At 37.3% G+C, this 19,182-nt stretch overlaps 1 protein-coding gene across 1 annotated transcript in view; it reads left to right on the top strand.

Annotated features, from left to right (window-relative positions):
• CHN2 (chimerin 2) overlaps nucleotides 1–19,182 on the top strand; it is a 158,378-nt gene that overhangs the window by 59,479 nt on the left and 79,717 nt on the right. Inside the window, exons 2-3 of the mRNA XM_021538178.4 lie at nucleotides 5,633–5,671; nucleotides 12,991–13,046. Coding sequence (XP_021393853.1) covers nucleotides 5,633–5,671; nucleotides 12,991–13,046 — 95 coding nt within the window. The remainder of the gene's footprint in view (nucleotides 1–5,632; nucleotides 5,672–12,990; nucleotides 13,047–19,182) is intronic.

Here is a 19,182-nt window from a genome sequence, read left to right on the forward strand (position 1 = left end):
TGGAAACCAAAGAATGGATCTATGTTTTATGTGTCAGAAAAGAACTGGTGCCCCCTAAAGAAGCCCCCTTACTACTCTTTCACTTTAGTCTCAATCCACTAAGTCTCCATTCACTTTAGTCTGAATCCACTCCATCCAGGTGTGTATGCCAAGAACCACACACCTGGATAACTGCTTGGCAGAAAAGGACCTGGGGGTTCTGTTGGACCCCAAGTTCAAAATGAGCCAGCAATGTATCCTTCCCTTGAAGGTGGCTGGTGGGATCCTGGGCTGCAATTAGGAGCATCACTGCCAGCAGGTCAAAGGGGAGGTGGTTCTCCCCATCTGTTCAGTGCTGATGAGGCCACAACTGGATTGCTGTGTCCAGTGCTGGGTTCCCCAGTGTGTGAGAGCTGTGGACAGGCTGGAGAGATTCTTATAAAGGGCCACAAAGGCTTTGCAAGGCTGGAGGAACTCTCTTATCAGGAAAGGCTGAGTGAGCTGGGACTGTTCAACCTGCAGAGGAGAAGGCTCAGGGAAATCTTATCCAAGTGTATAAATACCTGAAGAGAGGGTGCAAAGAGAACAAAAACAGCTCTTTTCAGTGGTGTCCAGTAACATTACCAATGGCAATGGGCACAAAAATGAAACACATGAGGCTCTGTCAGAACATCAGGAAATACCTCTTCACTGTGAGTGTGACCAAACACTGGCACAGGTTGCCCAGTGGGGTTGTGGTGTCTCCATCCTTGGAGATACTCAGGACTTGTCTGGACATGGTTATAGGTGGCTATGCTTGAGAAGGGGGTTTGGGTAACATCCCCTCCACAGGTACCTTCCAACCCTAATCATTCAGTGGCCAAGAAAAATATTGAAAAAAACCATGTCCATAAAGAGTGCAAACACTGTTTATCTCTCACAGAAGCTCTTACCAAGCAGTCTTCTATTCTATATATAATTACATATATAAAAATCAGAAAAATCTATTTAATAATATATGCTAACTTAATGTTTTGGAAACAAAGCAATAAATATGAAAGTGTACGTGGTAAACCTGTGAAAAACTCTTTAAAGGAAATATACAAAGGGCATTAAAACACTCATAATTATTAGTCTTAGTCCTAAAATAACAGTAGAAGATTAAAAAATTAGTAACTAGACTTGTTCATCCGGTGAATCATTTATCTGCACACTGCCAGTAAACCAGTGGCTTCCAGATTGGCTTTTCCTCACACACAACTGTCTTTCCTTGCACATGCAGGTCATAGTCTTAAAATTAGTTCTTACTGGAAAGGAAGTCCAAAATTCAGACAATGGTGGCAGAGAATCCAGGCTGAGGCAGTTCTTCCAAGGTGAACTGCAAAATATTTTTTTCTAATCCTTTAGTAAGGACAAAGGCAAAAAAAGAAAAGCTTTACTCTTTTTTCATAGAGACTATAAGAAATCAGCAAATAATGACAGTTCCCCTTTGGTAGCTGTCCTGCTGCTAGTCTGCTTTACTCTGTACTGTCATTGGAATCACTAATACTTTTTAGAACTGGGCATGGCATATAGCTATAGTATGGATATTTGTTGCTATTTTCCTTATGCTTAGAAATACCACTTATAAGTAATAAATATTTGATTAATGTGGTGTGATTTGTGGGCTCTCCTGTAAAATAGTTTATGTTTTTCAGTGCATTACCAGTCATGATAGTCAGAGAATCATTTTGAACTTAGTTTCTTATTAGATCTGCTTTAGCCATATCAGACCTGGTGCTGGTAGCACAAACCCACATGTTGGCATTGCATGATCATTTTCACAAAGTACAAGGAAGTAGTAAAAATCAATTCTGTCATTTCTGTCTTTCACAACTACATCCAGAAAGGTGTCGCTTTGGTACAGGGCCAGGCTCAGTGAAGAGCAAGGGTTGAAGTCCATGGATGAATTTACTTGCAATATACTTAATATAAGATCATTTCTAAGAAATTGCTTAATAATGGCTCTGAGTAATGTATTAACCCTTTACTGCCCGCTATTGGCAATAATACTGTATTCTGTCTTCACATTGCTTTAAAAAAAAATCTTACGTAGTTTTAATTTTTATCTGTCTGCTTAAAGCTTTGCCAACTTTTCAGTCCTCCCATTACTGTTAGTCTTTCTACACTTACTCAGCTTTAAGGGTTCCATCAGCTTTAGGAAAGTATTTTTCCTAAGATCCTTTTCATCTTCTCTGCTCTGTGAAGAGTAAAGCAAATAAAGTGAAGAAAAATCTTTTTTTTTTTCCTTAGTCCCATTTTCCAGTTCCAAGTATAATTTTTGGTTTGACAATTTTCTCCAATATCTTATTTTGTCAATTTTGCATTATGAGAAACCTTCTCATAGCTGTAATATTCCTCAAGAGTCAGCATTCTGCATTCCTTCTGCCCTTCTATTTAGCATACAGACTTCTAGTACTTCTTTAGGCTTAATAAATATTCACTTTCCTAGTCGATATGATTCAAAGCTTTTAGTTAACAGTATTGCCTGTAATATTATTTGTGGAATTCTCTCATGGTTTTTTTGGCAGTTCTAGTCTTTGCAGGTTTTGTGGTTTTGCCAAGGTCATTTATGATACAGTTTTTAGAAAACTTAAAAGAATTTTAAAAATACCTTAACTGGACATTCTGTAATTCTTTTACAGGGAGTCTTTCTTATCCTAACATTCATAAAAGTATGTCACAGATGACATTGGGATATTTTGTTGGGTTTTTCAGAGCTGTTACTCATCTTGTGATCTGAGTTTCTCCTTTGACAACTGCTTTCAACCTTAGCTGGCACATTTTCTGAATCTAGACAAGGAGTCACTGTAGAAAATATGAACCTTTCAAGAAAAGAGCAATAGGAAAGACCCTGTCTTATCACCTGAGAGTACCTCAGTGAACCCTTTTCCCCACGCTGCCAGTCACAGCTTTGATAGTCGTTACGATCAAAGTTCATATGAGGGATATCATTTCATGAGACATCAATGCAGGGAATTTGTCATTTGTGCCAAGTCTGATTGATTGACTGATTGATTGATTGATTGATTGATTGATTTTTGCTAAGTGGCTCAAAACTGAGGTTTGTTGTCCTTGCTGAGACTGTTACCATGTGCAGAACTGAAAACACAAGCTGTGTGTAGAGGTGACTTGTAGTAACTGAGCCAACCACCCAAACTTGTATTGTTAATTTCTGTGAGCCAGAACTGCTGTTCAAAGTTTCATGATGGAGAGTGGAACACAATTTAATGAGTAAAGCTGCTGTGTAATACAGAGGAAAAACAAAATACAGAAAAACAGAAATTTCAAAAAGGGCAATAATAGTTATCAAATCTGCTCAGGCAAGATTTTCTTCTTTTGACCTCAGACTTAAGAATGGTTGAGTTCAGTCTAACCTAGTCAACCAGGATGGGAGTCCTAAAACTTTACCATAGAAGGATGAGACTTGTTTAAACAGGGGTTCAGCATCTTCCTGCCACAAAGGAAGAAAGATGTTTCTATCTGGGTTCCATTAGACATCTCCTTGATCCTCAACCATGACCCTTGTCTCCAAGTTGTATTTAAACTAATTATTCTTTATTTCCCTACAAATGGATGCCATCAAATAGCTTGACAATAAACTCTATAAGTACTATCACTATGGCATTTTGTTCCTGTGATTTAGGGACATGCTTTCAGCTGAAGGCATCGCAGAGGATGTGGCAGTACCTCACCAGTAATGGTGAACATGGCACTGGTGACACGTGGGTTTCCTCTCAGTGTGCTGTCTTTTAGAATTATTTTAGCTATTGAGGAATAGTTCTGTCCACACTTTCCAGGGCTGACAGATTCATAACTGTGACAAATCAAATGCAATCATTGGGAGTTTTGTGTTATGATTTATCTCCTGGATAAATCTCCATTTGGCTACAGTGTTTCCTCACTATTAGTTTGTCTCCAACTAATGAATCACTTTATGGCCATTTGTACATCAGCTTTCACTGTTGAATTTACTGTGCACTTTTTAATTAATTTGGAAGACTAAAGCAACAACTAATACTCATTGGTTTTTCATTGTTTCTCCCCCTTTTACTTCCTTATCTGAAGTCACAAGTATAGATAATAAGATATTTGCATTATCTCAGTGTTTCTTCTATTGGAAAAATATAGTAAGTGAAGAAGGAAATTCCAAAATTCTCTTGCAGTGCACAGAAGTATTGACAGAAGAATTTAATACACAATATTATGGTGTTGTGGTAAACTATATGTGAAGCAATAGATGTTTGGGGGGAAAAAATAGTGACATAATACTATTAAAATTTGAGAAGATAAAAAAATTATTTCTTTTATGGATAAATTTCATTCATCTCATGAATAGCCTCATACAATTTAAAATAAGTCTTCTGCATAATGAACTTGCAAGCTAATTACTCTTGGATTGCCACAGCACAGTATAACTCTGTTAGTCTGGGAACATTTTGAACTTTGCTCGAGTTGAGAGGTGGATTCAGTTGAAACTGAAACTGAATGGGTTTCCCAGTCAATAGATCTATAAATTGTGGCAGGGTGCTCTTCCAGGCAGTAACTGTGATTGTTGCTGGATTTATCATCTTCTAAAACAATAGAGTTAAAAATGGCAGATGGTAGTTAGTGATTAAAATTCCTAGTAAACAGGCTTTTGCAGGGATATATTTAAAGTAGTTGTATATATGTAAATAGACAAGAAGCATGAGCTATGCAACTATAATTGAACTGTATTAGCATAACTTAAGTAGAAGTTTAGTAAATAACAAATACCTTAATTAACCTGCACAGTTTTGGCAAGTTAATGACATACCCATGGTAAATTACTTTAAAGTTTTTGGCAGCATGACAGTTCAGAGCCAAACTAGTACCCAGTACCCCACCCTTTGTCACTGGCGTTGCTCCTTCTGCTCCAGCTTGGCTCCTGCTGGGATTTCTGTAGGTTACAGCAATTTGCTTTCTCCTAGAGAGCTGGAAACCTCCCTGTGGAATGGTCACTAGGAAAAAATACCAACTCTTTGTGCCCATTTAGTCAATAATGTTAGAATAATGTAACCTGTTTGTAATGGCAGGTTTTGTAGTCTTTCCTTTTCCTATATTTTTCATATTGTTTTTGTTGATTCAGCTTCTGGAAAATATGCCAATTACATATGGGTTCAAGAAGCGTAGTTGACTTTCATTGATGCTGTCAGGTCTGTGCATCCAAGTCCAACCTGAGCTGTGCATCTCTTTAGCCCCTGCATGTGTTATTCATTTATGCTCATTTTCAAGTCTTACTAGTGGGGTTAGAAACCACATTGAAAACCTGTAGTGATTTATCTGTTTATCATGCCAGGTAAACAAATAAATAATGTAGTTATTAGTCCAGTTAATTATTTTTAAAATACTGGTGAGTAGTGCAAATCGGTAAAAAAATAATTTGTTTTACAGTTGAATAATTTGGGAAAAGCCCATTGGATCCACAAGTGGTTGAAATTTGTATTCTTCTCTCACATAGCAAACTGCACTGTAAATAGGCTATCATCTCTCTTGGGAAAGAAATGTGAATTTTGCTGACAAGAAGAGGTCTCTCAGCAGAAAAATGCATGCTGACAGTTTGACCCAGTGGCCAAATGACTGATTTCTTTCTCCCTTTTTGTTTCTGTTTTAGATGCTGAAGAATACCAGCCTCCAATATGGAAATCATACTGTGAGTATACAATCAATTTGAGTAATCTTAGCACCTTACCAAGGTGTCAGTGTTAAGTATTTTCTCCTTTTTTGTTTGGAAGGAAGACATACATTTATTAGATGCTTGTACAAATTACTCTATGGGACAGCAGCAAAACCTGAACTTCTATGGATTTCCACAGAACAAAGGCAGCAGGATTATGTGTGCCAGTTTCTCTCCACTGTCTTACAAGTGTGCAGCTCCTGGGTTTCATGGTTTCTCTGCTGAGATTCTCAGAAAGGATTTCAGAGGTAGAGGTTAATGCTTTGTATGTTTACTAAAGGTCAAGCTTGAAAATACTTGTCTTTTTATATGGGTCACCAAATCACTTCAAGATAATAATATTTTTGATCCTTAGCAATAGAAGCTGATTTTTGAAGTGGTGGTTTAGAAGTTGGAGACAGCATTATCAGCTCTTTGAACCTTCCCGTCTGCCTTTAGAAAAATCATTTACATAGAGTGCAGTGCAGAAGTGCATATTTTATGCTCTTTTGCTTTGTTCCAAACGTATTTTCTAATAGAGTTGCACAGATCTAAGACAAATATTGGCTTTTAAATCCCTTATTAAGGATAGCCTTTAAATTAGATCTTTTTATTTTAAATGCTACCTGGAACTTTAATAAGAGTGTAGCTTTGGGTGTAGCGAGTTGTTTTAGTATTTTTGTTTTCAGATACAGAGCTATCCTAAGTAAAAGTTCTCTCTTTTATTGTGGCAAATTCAGTACAATGCCCCTACCAAAGTGCAACTACAAAAACACACTGATCACAGTAGCTACATGAATGTACATGTGTAATTTTAAAGACTAGAATAAACTTGTTGGCTTCACTTACATGCACATTAAACTGTCTTGCTGACTTCAAAGATATTACCTCTGTGTTACCTGAGAATGACATTCTGCCCCAGAATGGACTGGGATTTTTTCAACCAAAATTTGAATATGCCATTAAATTACAGAACTTGCTTCTCAGAATACTGTTTTCTAGATACTTTGTTGTTGTTGTTGTAATGTTTTGAGCATGTAAGAGAAACCTCTTAAAAAGTCTGCAGGAGTGTTGGACCATTTCAGCATTCTTTGCTGAGTACTTGAAAAGAAGCAGAAAGTTGAGAGAATTTTTTTAAAAAGAAGAATCTGGCTTACTTAAAATCAATGAAAAAGCTCCCACTGACTCTGAGAAGACTAGCATTTCAAATGACAGATACTTCCTTTTTAAGCAGTAAGTTTTCATTAAAACGTCAGGAAATAAGAACATACCTTTACTTACCTGCTCTTTGTTACACCAGTTGTGCAGCAGATGGATCACTACATGCAGTGATAAAGTTTGGTTACTTTTATCTGATAGCTTATATGTAGTCCAAGGAAACATTTTTTAAATGGAAAAAAATAAACCCAATGCAACCAGAATGGATGAATAGACTATGAAGATATAATTTCCTATTCTACTATATGTAGGATGCCAATATTGTGGTAATGACAAAATCATGGCCTCAGTGTCTAAACTCCATGTGTGAGTGACCTTGGAAAAAGTTGCACAGCTCCAAAAGGCAGAAAATAGTTTAAGCTTAGAAAGATTTACTCCTGAGACTGCTTAGCCACAGATACACATTTTTCTTTGCAATGATAGGTGAATGTATGCTTCTTTACTCCACAAGAATTCTGATCTGGTAAATTAATTATAGAGATTATGTCCAGCAATAGTGCTTGTCTACGATTCCATCTGCTGTCCTATCTCATGACAGTTTTAACTAACATATATATTTCATGCTTAGCACTTTGGGTCAACTGCCTATTTAAAAATTATTTTCAATGTATTTTCCCTAGTGATTTTTAAAGATTGCTAACATACTAGTGAGATACTTTGCATACAGTTATGATTTTTTATTTTAAGTCCTGGATAAATTTAGGTGACTATGTTGACTTTTACTGACATCAAGATCAAGGCTTCAATTCTAGCTTCTAAACAAAGGCAGATTTTCCTGTTTATTCCAACAAAGCATTCATATAAACAGTGTTGCACGTGTCCATGGACAAATACTAATCAAAGTGCAGCAGTTTTCAGATCAAGCCTTACTCTTTTGACATAATGTAAAAATTTGATTCAGGTATATTTGGAAAACATGAACACTTCTAATGCAGAAGATCCTCACTTGCTTATGAGGAATTGTTAGAATTTCACATAGGTTTCACAGGTCACAAAGTCTTTCAGACTTTTTCTGATAGCCCCAGAACACCTACCAAAAAAAAAAATGGCAAGAATTATTTTATATTATCAGGAAGGGACCTGCGAAAAAGTTTGGAAAGTTTCTAGCAGCCAGCAGTCTCTAGGCAGTGTGTTTGATTTCATTTTTACCTGAGAAGCAGATCAGCAAATAACAGATTTCTTACATTGTTCCAATAACAGATTTCTTTTTGTAGTCTGCCATATGTTGGAAGTATTATAGAAAATGGTATTTTGCCATTTTACCATCAGTGAGGTAGTAAATAAATGAAGATAAGAATCACAGAATGTGGGCTGGCAGGGCTTCTGGGGTGAGCTGATCTGGCTTTCCACTCACAGCATGACTATTGTTGGCTCTGGAGCAGAGCAGCCATGGCTTTACATAACTGAGTCCTGAAAAGTTGCAAGGGTAGAGCCTCTGCCACCTTTGTGGGCAACCTGCTCCAGTACTGCACTGGCCTCTTTGAGGACAACCTGCTTACCTTACCTGCTTCTCGGGAGGAGCAGGCCATTTGTTTGACTGAAAGAGCATTGTTATTGCTGGTTGCCAACCTCAGCATGTATGTGCTTGAATTTTGAAGAGATGTAAAACCACTCTTTTCCTCTTTTTAGCCCATTGAGATTGGCATGTGCTGAGTCAGTCATGTGTCAATGCCACTTCAATGTTTGTTTGCATTATTCAAGATGAGTGTGTTGGTGGGAAGCAAAGTGGCAAGGCACAGAGCATCAGCTGATGCCATGCTTCAGCTCCTCACGAAGTTTCCCTGCCTTCTGTCCTCCATCAAATAATAGGCACAGTGTCTGAGACTCATTTTTGTTAGAAATTAAGTCTTTGTTTCAGCCAGGCACTTAGGTTCCTAATTAAGCATGTGAGTAATCCTGCAGAAATAGGACAGCTCATATTGTTCAAGCTTAGCACAAGGATAAGAAATGCCTGACTGAGATCAGGCTGAGGAGGTAAAACAGGAACTCTGCGAAACATTCTGAGACAGAAGGCTGTGTTTCCTTGCTGCTTTATAAAAGCAATGATAGGAATTTTTCCTCTCTGCTGGAGCATCACTGAGCACTCATCGTAGGTGAGTTAAAGGAGAAAGCTTGAGGTCCTGACACTCTGCAGAATGAAAAAAAAAAAAAAAAGTATGAAGAAATGGGTGATAGTCATTCTTCCCTGGCAGAAAAGGAGTAAGTGCTGATTTTTGCATGTGACCCCTTTGTTTCTTAGGCAGATTAGATTTTGGAATTAGACAGTTCTTCCTAAAACATACTGTAGAATTTCCCTATTTAATCCCCTGAGACAAGACTCGTGCTCTAACAGGAACAAAAGAGAGAAAGATATATTCTAACCAGCTACTTTACATCTCAAAGAAATGTTCCTCAAGTAATGCAATAATAAATTTAAGTTTTGTTAAAGCTGCAAGTTCCAGTGTGACTATGATACTTTGAATGCTGGCAAGCTATCTAAAGTATGAACCTGATAAAGGTGTTCAAGGGTCAAATAGAAGATACTGCATTTTTCTGTTGCAGTGCTGAATTTTTGCCTAATATTGGTGTGTATTGTTACTGTGCATTTCATTTGCATCTGATGCTGAACAAAAAACCACTCCCAGTCTGATGCAGTTCTCTGAGAGCAGTAATAATACATTTGATTTTTGCATGCAATTGACTTTTTATAAGGTTAATTTTCTTAGAGCGAAAATAATAATGCATCATTATGTTCGAGTGTCATCTTTTTTATGATCACAGTGGGTTTGTCTGTAACCTGCCTGTCAGTTCTAAATGCTGGAATTGACTGGGTCAGATGTCAATCACTGCTTGCCATTGCATTAAATGTGTGGGCTTTTTCCTATTATTTCACTTAACCATGGTTTTATACATTGAATTCTCTTTTAAGGTTTTCAGAAATGGGAAAATGAGGTAGAAAGGCAAGGAGTGTTTGCCATTTGAGCAAGTAGGTGAGGGATGTTTGCCTTCTGAATCTCTGACCATTCCCTGGACTGTGCTGGGGTCTCAGCAATGTCAGCCTCAGTGCGAGTGCCCAGCACTTTGGAAAAAGTGTATAATGAGATCAGGCAGAGCTGCAGGATGTTCAGCACTTCTGAAAATGAGGTCACTTAATGAGGTGTCTGTGCTCATTGCAACTTAGCTGTAGGGCACATTTTTCTCAAGTCACCTTAGCCATAATACTGCACTGTATTCAAAGCCCATTAGCAGGTTTTCTCATGGCAATCTTTTGAAGCAGAAACAGCAGAGACCTCTCTAAAGGAAAACACAGCTTTTGGTAGGGTCGCACTGGCTTTGCTCCTTAATGCCTTAGTCTGGGAGACACTGCCTTCCTTGTTTTCCACTTAACTGAACCGCCACTGTTGTTTTACCTTTTCCACCCCTGCCTTGCTGTATGTCCTTACTGGGAATCCTTGGCAGCTGTGTTTCTGTCTGTCCAGCCCTTCTCTGTTGTTTGTTTCCCTCTGAGCTGCTCGATGTCCCTTACCACAGTGCCACTGGTGGTTTCAGTCCTTTCTCTGCTCCCAGTCTCTTTTCTCTCCCTCCAGCTAATGGTTCTCTATCTCCCTCCAGTTGTTCCACTGGTTTGTCTTTTTGTCAGTTTAATGACTATCAATTTAAAGCTAATATGACCAAATCTGAATTTTTTGTCCTTCAGAGGAAACCATTTCCCATTTGCAGCATTTTCAATCTTGATCATGCTTGGGCCATTTCTCATCCAATATATTAGCTTATAGTTTGTAATTATTTATTTATATAGTTATAATCTTACTATGTTTTCTTCTGATATATTTCTAAATCAGATATGTTTCTCAGTTCATATTATTGCACAGATTAATTACCCACCTCTCTCTGAGAATGACAGCAACCTTCTCCACTCTATTCAAAATGCAGTTGTTAAGATGATTTGTCTTCCTTGCACTCATCATGAATCCTTGCACTGATTTATCCCACTACATCCTATAAACATCCAGTTTTTTGTCTTTGCTTTCAGGTCTTTCATGTCTGTATCTGCCCTTTCCTGTTAATCATTCCTTCGTTTGTTTTGTGAAATGCTGACTCTTCTCCCCATATTGTTTCTTTGGTGTTGTCAGCCTCAGAGATCCTCTTGGTCATTTTAGAGAGCTCTTTGCTTTTTTTGTATCTCAAAAATGTAGTACATCACAAGGCAGGCTTCCTGTGTGTTCTTCAGACGTACTTGTTTTACATCACTCTTATCAAAGCTTTCTTAGAAACTCCACTAGCTTAATTTGCCATGTCAGTCTATGTTTAAAAGATTTGATTATTGAAAAATGGAATTTTTATGAAGTATGATTTTTCAGTTAAAATTCAAATTAATTAATTGGGGAAATAGATAATTTACTTTAAATGAAAAGCAGTCATAATCTTGCCATATTTGGAATCCTTAGAGTTCCTTCTCTCCACTGGAAATGGGGGGGAAGGAAAAAAACTGTTATTTTCCTCTTGGATGTGTTTAGTATTTAGCATCATTAACTTGCTCAATCAGTGGTTATGGTCATATCAGACATTCAGAAGTTAATTCTAAAATCATGATATTGGGCTCCAGAATAATTAGAGGTTTAAAAACCAATCTCTGGTTTTTGAACAAAATTTTCATGCATTGTTTGACAATTTATTCAGATAAACAAGTCGTTTGATCACAAAAGAGCGGAAGTGTTTGAATCTTAGTCACATAATTACAAGAGGTAAAAAAGACCATATTTATCATGGAGTTATCAAAATATTATCAAGTTACCATAAATCTTGTGTAAAAGTAGCAGGAGATCTGACAGAGCTGAATGATACAGAGTAAATCCAAAACCTTTGTAGAAATGTAGAGCTGGATTACATCCAGCAATAAAATTGGTAGGGAATATAAGAAATTATGAGCTGTCTTTCTGTGCCTCTCCAAGGAACCAGGGATGAAGGCTGGATTGGTTAAAGAAGTTATGGATTTTTCCACTTTGATGTGAGTAGAAAGCAGGAACCCCCAAAGCTTTCACGTCCCACTGAGTTTGTGTGACAGACTTGGGTGCAAGCTGAGGATTTCCCCACTTTCCAGATTTCCTTGCTCCTAGCCCCATTTAAAGGGAAGGTGCAGAAGATGGGAAAAGGTGCTGAGGGCTACTAACCTCAATTCACTTTCTGCAATAGGCTTCTGTGTTTATCAAACCTAGAGACATTTCTATTCCTCCCATAATCTACCACCTTCCAGGGCATAATTCTGAGCTTCACTAGCATTGTGAATGAACGTGTCCTGGAAACTCAGTCTTTTTAAAAAATTCACGGGCACGATATGATCTTTCCAAATACAAGAAGGTCAGCATACAGAAGGCCTTTCTCGAGGGAGGCAATCCAAACCTCTGGGATTTTTACTGGAGTTACGGAGAGACAGTCTGTCTGTGCTGGAATTGATTACTGTCATTGCATGTCAGCTTCTTCTCACGACTCTGGAGTGGAAGGGAGGGAGAGGATCTCATTAAATACATGCAATGAAGAGTCTGGGGGCCAGGCAGCAAGTACCCCTAGCCTCAGGTCTCTCTCCTGCAGCCCTCAGAAGATTTGCAAAATTGATCCAGGGCCATTTGAATAGGACATAATTGCTCTGAAAGGAATGTTTGCTTGTTCTTTAGTAATTGCGAGCATATCTTGAAATAAATTATGAGATTGTGATGAGCCCATTCAAAGGTATTGAACTTTTTCTTGGCCTATTCAAAAAACTGCTAGTGTTACTGGTAAATAATCTATTCTTGGGTTGTTACAGCATGGTATATGCAAAAGTGGCATTTTATCCTGAAAAAGTATGTCTTTCTGGCTAGTGTTCCCTGATATAGAAATGTAAAAACCAGTACAAAAGGATAATACTTCTAACAGTTAAAGCATTGATCACTTCAGTTAGTTTGCCAGTCAACAACCAATTTTCATATAAATTACTTAGACACACTGAAACACCTCATTTTGCTGTCATTGTCTTTACATTTGCATTTTTCTCTGCAGCCCCTGGCTAAAAAGACTCATCTGAATAAAAGTTTGTGCATGTTGCCATCTTCTAATGATCTGCACATTTTTGTGTTTGACAGTGTATCAACTGCAACAAGAGGCACCACGTCCCAAGAGAATCATCTGTCCTCGGGAGGTCAGTACTTTTGCTCTACCTTGTTATATCTGATGAATTGTCAGCAACATATGATCACCAAAACCTCTTTTGTACAGTCTGTGGGTGTTATTTGCTTTAACTTTTCTATGCCATTATTTTATATAATAATTTCCCTTAAAGTTGATTAATTAAAGCTGGATATTTGCTAATTAGGAATGGCAGCCTCATTCTACCATTAGAAGCATCTTCATTAGACAAGTATTTACCCATCATTGCTTAGTATGCTTTTCTGTGTACTACCTAAAGTTTTGAGTTTCCTTGTCATGAAGGTGTATTTTTCTTCCTGCATCTGCATGGTAATATCTGTGTGATATGTTTCAACATGATACACAGAGCTTCAGTTTGTTGAATGCTTTCTGCCAACTGCTATGCTCAAGTTAAAATACTGAAATGATATCCAGAGAGCTCCATTCTCTCACAGAGACTTTGAAGATTACAGAATATTTAGAAATCTGCGGGGCTGCAGGGCTGGCTGAGTCATCTTGTCCCCTTGTTTTCTTCTTCTGTATTTATTTCTCCATTTCTACTTGCTTTAGTATGTCAGTTCATCACCCTGCATGGCATAGTAGTAACAGAAAACATGTAGATGTCTCTGCTCAATCAAAAAAAAACTGCAATAATTTTATCTCCTATAAGGTCAGGGACAAATTCTGTGCAAATAGACAAGCAATACTAGCAGTAGAAGTACTAAACACATGAAGTGGTTGCACAGGGTGTAAAAGATGATGTGCAGGAAGATAGAAACGGCAGCTCATCAGTGTGATGTTCAGCCCTACTCCTGGGCATCATCCTGAGCTCTGTCCTGCTTCCCACACTATGTGCCCATGAAAGCAGAGTCCTAGCACCTCTCAGACACTTACATACTGTCTCAAAACCCTTCTGTGTGAGGCAGGAGGCTTTGTAGCAAGGCACGGGTGCTTCCTGGGTTCATCAAGAAAATAAATTACAAACCCAGGAATTGAGTACAGCTTACCTGAGTCTACCCAGAGCCTTAACTAAGAAAACAAAAAAACCTGCATATTTCTCTCAAGTGCCCTCTACTAGTTGCAGGGATGGGAGAATAGGCTCTTGGCCTCAGTCTTCAAGTCCTGTCAGTTTGGGATGGTCTCAAGACATATACACAGGATGCTAAGAAGGACAAGCAAAACACCAGAGTGGGTGAACCCTTGTGTCATCCTTTCTCCCTGTCAAAGACAAGGGTTGGGGAGAAGAAGCCCTCTGGGACTTCAGTGCACATGTGCTGACAGGTTTTATCAACACCTTCCTCTCTGAAATCCTCATGCAAAGCAAAGGACAGTTAGGTCTCTCTGGCTGGTATTCTTTAAAGAGGACAGTAAGGCTTTTTACTGAATTAATATCACATAAGAGATATCAAACTAGTCATGGTGTAGTTAAATATAACTTTTTTAAGGAACAAAATTAAAGTAAACAATTCGTTTTCTTACAGCACAGCCTTAGAGGAGTTTCTTTTCTTGATATAATAGTGTATCTGTTTTACCAATATCCTATTACTTATTTCATATTGAGACTACTTTTGAGGAAGGACTTGTCTTTAGAAAAGCTGATTAGTAAGCACTGAATGCTTAGAAAACCATGTCTACAATATGAACTCATCGTTGTGGAAAAACAAGTTAATCTGTAAAAGTTTAATCCAAAATATATTATGCTAGCTCCAATTTAAGCATTTTCTATTTTGCCTCCATGAGAGAAAATGTGAATCAAGGTAAAATAGCCAAAGTATTGTAGCAATTTTATTCTTGTTCTAGAAGAAAGATTATCTACACAAGGGAAGTGAATGTGCAGCTGTGAACTCCTTACCAGTGTGCTGTATCCAACTTAATTCTTTGAACTCCAAGACCATGTTGTGTACAACAGAAGTTATCCTCTTTACCTGATGTTTAAAGACCATACATATTTAGTGCCTATTCAGGTCACCTCCAAAGATTTGCAGAAAGAAGCTAAGGTCTTAGTACTTAAATAAACACATAATTGACGTAGCAGGACACGACAAAATAAGCAAAAGATGTCTGTTTTGTGTAGTCTGGATTTGGTTCTAACTAATGAGCCATTTTCAGTTGCTCACTTCATAGACTGCAGTCCTATTTTGAGTTGTTTGGAATTTTGTCTTAAGTTAGTTAAACAGCTGAAAATACAGAGACTTTGTTTAGGGGCTGAATATGAATTCCTACAGATATGATCTTTGGTTCTTTTTACTTGGATTTTGAATCTTTGTGTAGCTCAGTTGTATATGTTCACAGCCTAATTGCCAGAAACACGGATTCTCTGACCCAAGAGCCAAAAATCCACTTTGACACTGCTGGTGTGCATTATTTTTGCATATAGCTGGAAAGGTGGGGCAGATGTGATGTCCTGATACTTAGAAGATGTCAGTATGCACAAATATGTGGTTCATATTATCAGTTTATATTATAAAGTAGAACTACACTGTGGTTTTATAGAGCATCACATATTATTTTAGAGAGGAAATTCAGGACTCTGTTCCTCTGGCACCTATTACATTTTTCTTAGTATACAGTCTGTAAGGTGGATGTTTTGGGGTTATTTTTCTCAATTTTAGTTTGATTTCACTGTCATCTGATGATTTTACAGATTGCTTAACTAAAAATTGTGTTTTATGAATACTGAGTTTGCTAGTTACATAGAAAGATCTCAAATTCTAATTTTGTGTTGGTTATTAATTAATAATAATTAATTGGAAATTACTATTATTAGTTATTTAGTACACAACTAAATGATGCTTATCCAGTATCTGGAGAGAAGGTGTCAGCAGGATGTGTGGCTGAGAGAGAAGATTTGTTTCTCCATGTGCATTTTATAGGAGGTGGACTTTGCTGAGGGTGTTCCCATGTGTAATATAGTATTCCAACTAATTCAAACTAATCTAAAAAATTCAAATAATTTGAAATACTTTATGCTTGTGGGAAGATGTCTTTCATAACTGGCAAATTTTACACTGTTTGCAAGGAAATTGAAGCATCTGCTGCAAACCAAATCTGTAACAACACATAAACAATGATAGGTTTCATCATTCTCAGTCTTTTCCATTGTCATCTTTCACAGTCTCCACATTCATTTGCTCTTCCATTACTTCTCTGTTGCTCCATAGTCACAAGGGTTAGCCTCAGATCTCTGCAGTTCTACCAACTAATTTATGCAAATTTCTTGATAAACTGTACTGCGGAGAGAGAAATCACCTCTCCTGATATGTGAACCGCCAGACTAGAAGCTGGGACTGTAAATAAAACATGAACATTTATATCTTTGTGTCTTTGAGCTTTGCTATCATGATTTGCCTTTTCTTCTTTTGGTTGCATAAATATCTTGTCAGCAAAAGCAGTGGGAATCATATTGAATGAACCATTCAGGCTTCAGGTATCCAACATCTTTTAATTAATCACCACTGGCAGCGGAATAGTGTGAATATCCTACCTTCCCAATAACATTGGATTTCTGCCAATATCCTCATTTGTAACCATATTCCTTCTAGCAGTGTTTTAATGATTTAGCTTTTAAATAGAAAAAGTTCTGTTTAAAAACGCTGCTCAGGTGGAGGAGTAGCTTTTAAATATTGAGTGGTGTGGTGATAGGCACCAAAGAATCCCATCCATATTGTGAGGAAGTCATATTATAAGGTGTCTTTTAAAGTTTATTCTATAGAAATGCTTATGAAAAAATTATATTCTCAGAAAATAACTCAAGCTTTCCACTTCTTTGTTTTATTCAAAAGGAACATGCCAATGATTCCTAATTTTAATAAGTATTTCAGGAGTAGATTATTCAAAGTTAAAATATCTTTTTAAGGAATGGAGGCTTTAATAAAGTAAAAGAATTAAGGAAGGAGGGTGACATTACCTTGGACTATTTTTGGTTAAACAATAGGCACATTCAACATTTTTTTTCAAAGAAGGAATGAGTCTTACTCATGGATTCTTGGGTTATTTGTGTAGAAATATTCATACTTGTGAATGGTATTCCCATTTTTTTCCCAAGAAGTTCTTAATTGCTGATAGCAATTTTTGAGGCTGGTGAATTTGTCTGCATTAGACCTTCCACATTCCTAACAGTGCCTTGGCCAAGCCAGTGTCAGCATTACTGAGAAACTTGTCTAAATTTCCCTAGTGTAGACAAAGCCTTAGAGCCCTAACTTATATTATTGTGTAGAAAAATGTCAGTTAATTGCCTTCCTTGTCATTCTGAATTCCAAATAGGTTATGTCAGAAGTGAGAGATTATTGTTTCTGCCTTTACAGCATAAAAATTATGGTTTCTTGACTAAAAACAAGTATGATTACAAAAGGGAGACTGTTCTCTGAAAAAAAAAATCCCTTTTCCTTTTTGCTAAAGTCATTGTAAGAGATTAAAATAATGATGGCATATTAGTGTGTACTGCTGAGAGTCTTTAACCATCCAGAGGGTCAGAAACTGTTCTGACCCTGTGGGTATCCATTACCTAGATTTATCAAAACAAGTGTACAGATAGTGGCATTTTGTGGAGCATAACTCTTTAAATGTTCACTTGCAGGTCTCTAAAGCTGTTGCCATCTTGTGCATTACCAGCTGCAAATATACAGGGTTATTGAACTTCTCCAAAACTGAACTTGCAAATTACTCTTTGCTCAGTTCTCCCCAAAGTTTCTTCTGAAGCATGGGATTCAAGCTGAGAACTATGCAATTAGAAGAGTATCATTTAAACAGCTGTAATATTAAAAATACTGATACTTGTATCAGCCCTTCTTTCAGATACAACGATTCTTTATATTTGTACATTAGGAAAAGCTTGTGATTAAACAAGCTTGAGCAAGGTTGTTAAAATTCAGCCTTAGATATTTAATAGTTTATTTGACTGGATAGTAAGTATTTAATCCTTGCAATAAGTCTTCCATGAATTCTCTTATTCTGCTCACTTACTGACCTTTAGAAGCTGAATATTTCCTCTTTGCCTCTGCCCTCACCTTTCTAAGAACAATTTCTATGCTGTGATGAAGTACTAGAGAGCTATAATAGGGCATTGAAATTGGCCATAAAATTGGTGGTAAATAATGGGAGAAAATGGGAATTTTCATGGCACTTGTTCAAATCACTCTATTGCAAAAAGTCAGACACTGCCATGAGGTGTCTTTTACTGTCAGTCCTGAGAACTTTTCTGAGATAATTCAGAATATTATATTATCTTTCCCTTAGAAAGAAACCTCAGAACACACACAGTGACACACCAAGAGACCCCATTAGCCAGCAATTAAGTGAAAATGAGCAGAACAGTGCTGAAAACTGTTTGTGTTAATGAAAATATTTGTACACATAAGACTTAATGGGGCCTATATTTTCAAATTCTTATAATATTGCTGATGTTTTAATTGTTTATAATCCTCTTTATGATATAAAAAAAGAGGACACAGCAGTAGTCTGTGGGCAAATTAAGCTAAAGAGCAGTTTTGAATAGACATTGACAAAAGGAGAAAAGTTCTTCAGCTGAAGCCCATAGCAAGGAAGTTGGGAACCTGGCTGCACTGGTGGTGGCTGAGAATATTTGAAGGCCAGGAAGGGTGTTCAGTTTAACTGGTACAGAAGGCCTGTGGAATGTCAAAATATATTATCTCCAGCATCCCTCTAAATTGTCTATCTGCAGGTTTTTCTACATAAATTTAAATTGTGGGTTTAAAATTTTACAGAAAAATGTTATTTTTCCATAGTACCTCCACAGTGAATTTTGCCCCACAGAATGCCTGTGATTTGCAGCTGAAGGGAAAGAAGAAGAAGGGGGCTGGAATATTGCTTGCCCAAAATTCCCTTTTATTCATCATATCAGAGAAATTTGCTGGTGCTTTTTTCCAAGGCATTTTAGTGACTGACAGGAAATCTCCTCTCTGCTAGAGTACATGAGCAGTCTCTCTCTGCTGCAATAGTGAGGTTGTGGAGCACTCAGACGAAGCCACATCATTCTCATTTTAACAGTCAATTGACTACTGAACAGACAAGAAAGCTTCCTAATTATTCTGCAGGCATGATAGTAAATATTTCATTTAAATAGTTACAGCTAAACAAAACTATAAGAGGTTTATCTGTTTCACTTGACTTTCCTCAGTTTTGATTTACTA

The sequence above is a fragment of the Lonchura striata genome, chromosome 2 (genome assembly GCF_050655825.1).
Source record: "Lonchura striata isolate lonStrDom1 chromosome 2, ASM5065582v1, whole genome shotgun sequence".
NCBI lineage: Eukaryota > Metazoa > Chordata > Aves > Passeriformes > Estrildidae > Lonchura > Lonchura striata.